The sequence below is a fragment of the Pediculus humanus genome, genomic scaffold (genome assembly GCF_000006295.1).
Source record: "Pediculus humanus corporis 1103172108294 genomic scaffold, whole genome shotgun sequence".
NCBI lineage: Eukaryota > Metazoa > Arthropoda > Insecta > Psocodea > Pediculidae > Pediculus > Pediculus humanus.
In genome coordinates this window covers 16,654-21,046 of record NW_002987863.1, presented here as the reverse complement: position 1 = coordinate 21,046, position 4,393 = coordinate 16,654, and the positions used below count along the sequence as shown (strand labels likewise).

General features: G+C 29.1%; 1 protein-coding gene across 1 annotated transcript; it reads right to left on the bottom strand.

Annotated features, from left to right (window-relative positions):
- Positions 1 to 1,532: 1,532 nt before the first annotated feature.
- Positions 1,533 to 4,027, bottom strand: Phum_PHUM549040 (C-terminal-binding protein, putative; the record flags this gene model as incomplete). The annotated part of the gene is made up of 8 exons (XM_002431757.1): positions 1,533 to 1,598; positions 1,719 to 1,870; positions 1,951 to 2,139; positions 2,757 to 2,888; positions 2,995 to 3,219; positions 3,319 to 3,541; positions 3,618 to 3,746; positions 3,833 to 4,027. 8 exons carry the CDS (start codon positions 4,025 to 4,027, stop codon positions 1,533 to 1,535), a joined length of 1,311 nt encoding a protein of 436 aa, XP_002431802.1.
- Between the last annotated feature and the right edge of the window lie 366 nt (positions 4,028 to 4,393).

The window sequence follows — 4,393 nt, the reverse complement described above, 5'->3', positions numbered from 1 at the left end:
AAAAAAAAAAAAAAAAATCATCATCATCATCATTATAATTATTATTATCATTATAATTTTTTTTTTCTTTTTTTTTTTTTCATTTTTTTCCTTTTGACATTTTTCTTATTTAAAATAAATCTATACATACTACTATCTATATATAATAGTAATTTTTTTTATAATTCACGGTAAAAATTTAAAAAAAAAAAAAAAATTGTTTTATTATTATTATTATTATTATTATTATTATTATTATTATTATTATTTTAATAACAATACAACGTGCTTACAAAGAAAGAAAGAAAAATCATCATCATCATCGTATTTGAACCCCGTCAAAAAATAAATTTTTTTTTTCAAAATTAAATTGTTTTATGTATGTGTTGTCGTGTTCATATTTGAGAGAGTTTGTTTGTTTGTTTGTTTGTGTGTATGTTTGTGGGTGTGTACGTGTACGTAGTAAGCAAATAAAAAAAAAAAAAAAAATTGTACTCATTTTGTTCAAATGATCCTGATTTTTTTTTTTTTTGATTAGACGATCCGACGTACTTTTATTTCTCCAAAAAAATTATATATATATATATATATTATGTATCCGTACCGTAGTGGATAAGAAAGTCCTAAGTACCTACTAATAATTTTTAAAAATAAAATTATCATTATCATCATTATTTATTATTATTATACTTAATCTTAAATAAAAGTCGGATATTATTATTTTCTCCTTTTTTCTCGTTCAAAATTTTCACACTCAAGTTTTTTTGTTTCCTTCTTCTTCTTCTTTTCTTTTCTTTTAACTGTAATTCATTTTTTACATTAATATTAATAATAAAAAAGTAATAATAATAATAATAAAACACAATTTTAAAACTTTAGTTCTTCTTTTTGAACATTTTATATAATTATAATCATGCTCGTGGTGTTCAACGGCTTAAATTTTCAACGGATAAAATATTTTAAATACTTGTAACAAGTTTTTTTTTTTTGTTTTGTTTTGTGAATTCACAACCAGTCAATCAAACGGTTAAACCCTCGCACGCACCCCTCCCTTTTGTAAACAAAAAAATAAAAAAAACATTTAAAACAAAGAGTTTTTTCCTTTTTCTCTTCATCATCTCCTTTTTCTTCATCATCTTATTCTTCTTCTTTCTCCTCCCCCATTTTAATCATTTCGCCCGAGAGTTAAAGTAAAATCATTATCATTATCATCTTATAGGCCAAACACGGATTATACAATTACAAGTCAGTGATGTGTGTGTTACCGTGAATTATCGAAAGTGGAATGATCAATGAATGAACATTGAACGAAATACAAAAGATGGTGCAATCACTTACGACAACAAAAAAAAAAAAAAAATTAAAAAAAAAATAATAATAATAATTAAAAAAAAAAAAAAAAAAGAATTAAAAAGTGTAAAAGTGATTGCAATCACTTCAAAAAAAAAAAAAAAAAAAAAGTGTACAAGAAACTTTTTTTTTTATTTTCCCATCGTGGAAATAATAACAGACAGTCCTTCAGCACCTGAAATGCTTTCGATAAAAGACTCTTGTTAATGTACCTCAGACGGCTCAGGTTTTTGAGAATGATGATTGGCTGGATCGGGCGCACTTAGCGGCTTCAAAAAAAAAAAAAAAAAAAAAAAAACAAAAAAAATTACTAAACATTAGTTTTGACTAAACTGAAACAAACAAACAAACAAACAAACAAAATTATCATCGTTATCATTTTTTTATACCAGTGTGTGTGGAATTCCCGACACCGAACCAGCTGTGGCGCTCGGAGGCCCTCCAGCACTTCCGCTTCCAACAGAGTGGGGCACCTCATGTGGAGTTGTTGAGTGGGCTTGTTGAACGGGAAGAGCTCCAGCGTAATATCCCCCGTTGATACCTAAAAGTCAAATTTTTCACTTGTGATAATATGCAAGAACCTTAACACAAAAAATTAAAATTAAATAAAAAAGTCACCACCTTCAGGATAACCGCCACTGGGAAGGAAATATTCCTTATTAACACAGTTTCTAAGACATTCAGGTATTCTTCCTACAATCGCTCTTCTTATTTCACTTGCCGCCATTTCCCTAAGTTCCGTACATGAAGCATCTGAGTAAAAAGCAGCATGTGGTGTACATAGTAAATTTGGGGCGTCTTTTAACGGACCTAAAGAAACCAAACAAAAAAATTTTTTTTTTTTTTTTTTTTTTTAAATTAAAACTCTTAGAAAAAATTTAAATGATTTTTGGGATGCAAAAAAAAAAAAAATTATAATATTGATATTTGAAATAAATAACTCTTAAAACATGCAAAAATTGAAAAAAATAAATAAATAAATAAAAATAATTTTTTTTTTTTTTTTTTTTAGTAGTCAAATATCAATAAATAATTTCAATGTGCCTTATTCTAATTAGCTTTGAGTTGGAAAAAAAAAATTTAATTATTATTATTATTTTTTTTTCAACTCAAAGCTATGCGTGAGACTGCAAAAACTAACAATCTTTAAATAAATAAATAAAAAATTTAAAAAATTAAAAACAACTTACGAGTGTTGTCAAAATGAAAATAAATAAATAAATAAATAAATAACAAATAAATTGTAAATTTTCTACAAAAAATAAAAAAAAAAATATATAATTTTTTTTTTTTTTTTTTTTTTACTAATCGTAAATAAAATATCGCAAGCAGAGCAAAGGAAAGCGAAAAAAAAAAAAAAAAAAAAAAACAACACGTAAATTTTAGTTTTTGCAAGTCTCGATTTAGACATTACTCACACGACTGACCCTGGAATACATTGTAAGGTTCATTTTCATGAACATCTAATGCTGCGGCTCGTATCCGACCTTGCTTTAGGGCTGCCGCCAAACTCTCGTCATCAACTAAACCTCCCCGAGCTGTATTTACCAAGAATGCTCCTGTAAAAATTAAGGTTTTAGAAGAGTTTTATGCAGAAGACGGGAGAGAGAATACGCGTGTTCTCGAAAAGAAAACTATTATTATTATTATTATTATTATTATTACCTGGCCTCATTTGTTTAATTGTAAACTCATTAATTAAATGATGGTTGTGTTCGTTGAGAGTGCAATGCAGTGAAACACAATCGCTTTGAAACAGCAATTCTTGTAATGTATAAACTCGAGTCAAACCCAAACTTTTGTCTATGCCATCAGGCAAATACGGATCGTAAAATATCACGTTGAATCCAAAAGCCTTGGCTCTTAATGCTACTCCGGAACCTATGCGCCCTAAAAAAATATAACATGAATTTATATTTTAATACTGGTTTTAAGAGGGTTCCCCTCCCCCCCTCCCCCGGGTAGAATGATAAAAATATGCTTTCGTACCTAGACCAACAATACCAAGTGTGTCTCCACGTATTCTAGCACAACCTTGTGCAGCTTCACGAACTTGTTCCGGCCCATTGAATTTTTTACCCTCGCGCACCATGCTTGCAAGCCAATATGTACGCCTATACAAATTAAGTATGAGACAGAGTGTTGTATCCGCTACTTCTTCGACGCCATATCCTGGAACATTGCACACGGCTATTCCAAGTTCTCCGGCGGCCTAAAAAAAAAATTAAAAAATTTAAAAAAAAAAGAAAAAACCAAAAGACGACCAAAACAAAAACAAAAATACATACCTTTACGTCAATATTATCCACACCAGAGCCAATTCTAACTATGATTCTCAACGTTTTGAATTTTTCGAGATCTTCTTTAGTAAGTATAATAGTATGCCACATTAAGGCACCAACTGCCTCATTTAAAACCTGGAAACAATATAACGATATAGAATAAATTTTTATTATATTACCTTTTATGTAAAACAACAACAAACCTTTTTCTTTTTACAAACCTTTTCGTGAATTTCCGAAGTGCTTTGTGCATCGCAAAAAGCGACCGTGGCAACATCTTTCAATATGGGCATTTCAATGGAGCAATCACGCCCGTCTAAAAGAGCTACTAAAGGCCTTGATTGCATCGGCCCATTTGCGATGGGACCTCGCACGTCCATACGTGGCCTTTTCGCCAACATCTTTCGTTTGTCCATCCCCTCCAGCGTGAACAATTTATTGTGTTAACGATTTTAACCGGAAAAAAAAAAAATGTAAAAGTACCGATGTGATCACACGCGCGCGCGCACACTTCACACCTTTCAAGTTAAATAAACTTTTTCACACTTTCGGAAAAATGAGATTTTCCTTTTCTTTCCTTTCCTTTTATTATTAATAATAATATTATTTATTTATTTAATTTTTTTTAAAAAAAACGATTTGCTATATTCTTTTTCTCTTCTGGACTAGACAGGCAACAGTTTTAAGCAATTAATTTTTTTACACATTATCACTGGAACTGGAAAAAAAAAAATAAAAATAAATAAATAAATAAATTTTTTAAACTATTTAAATCTACAAAA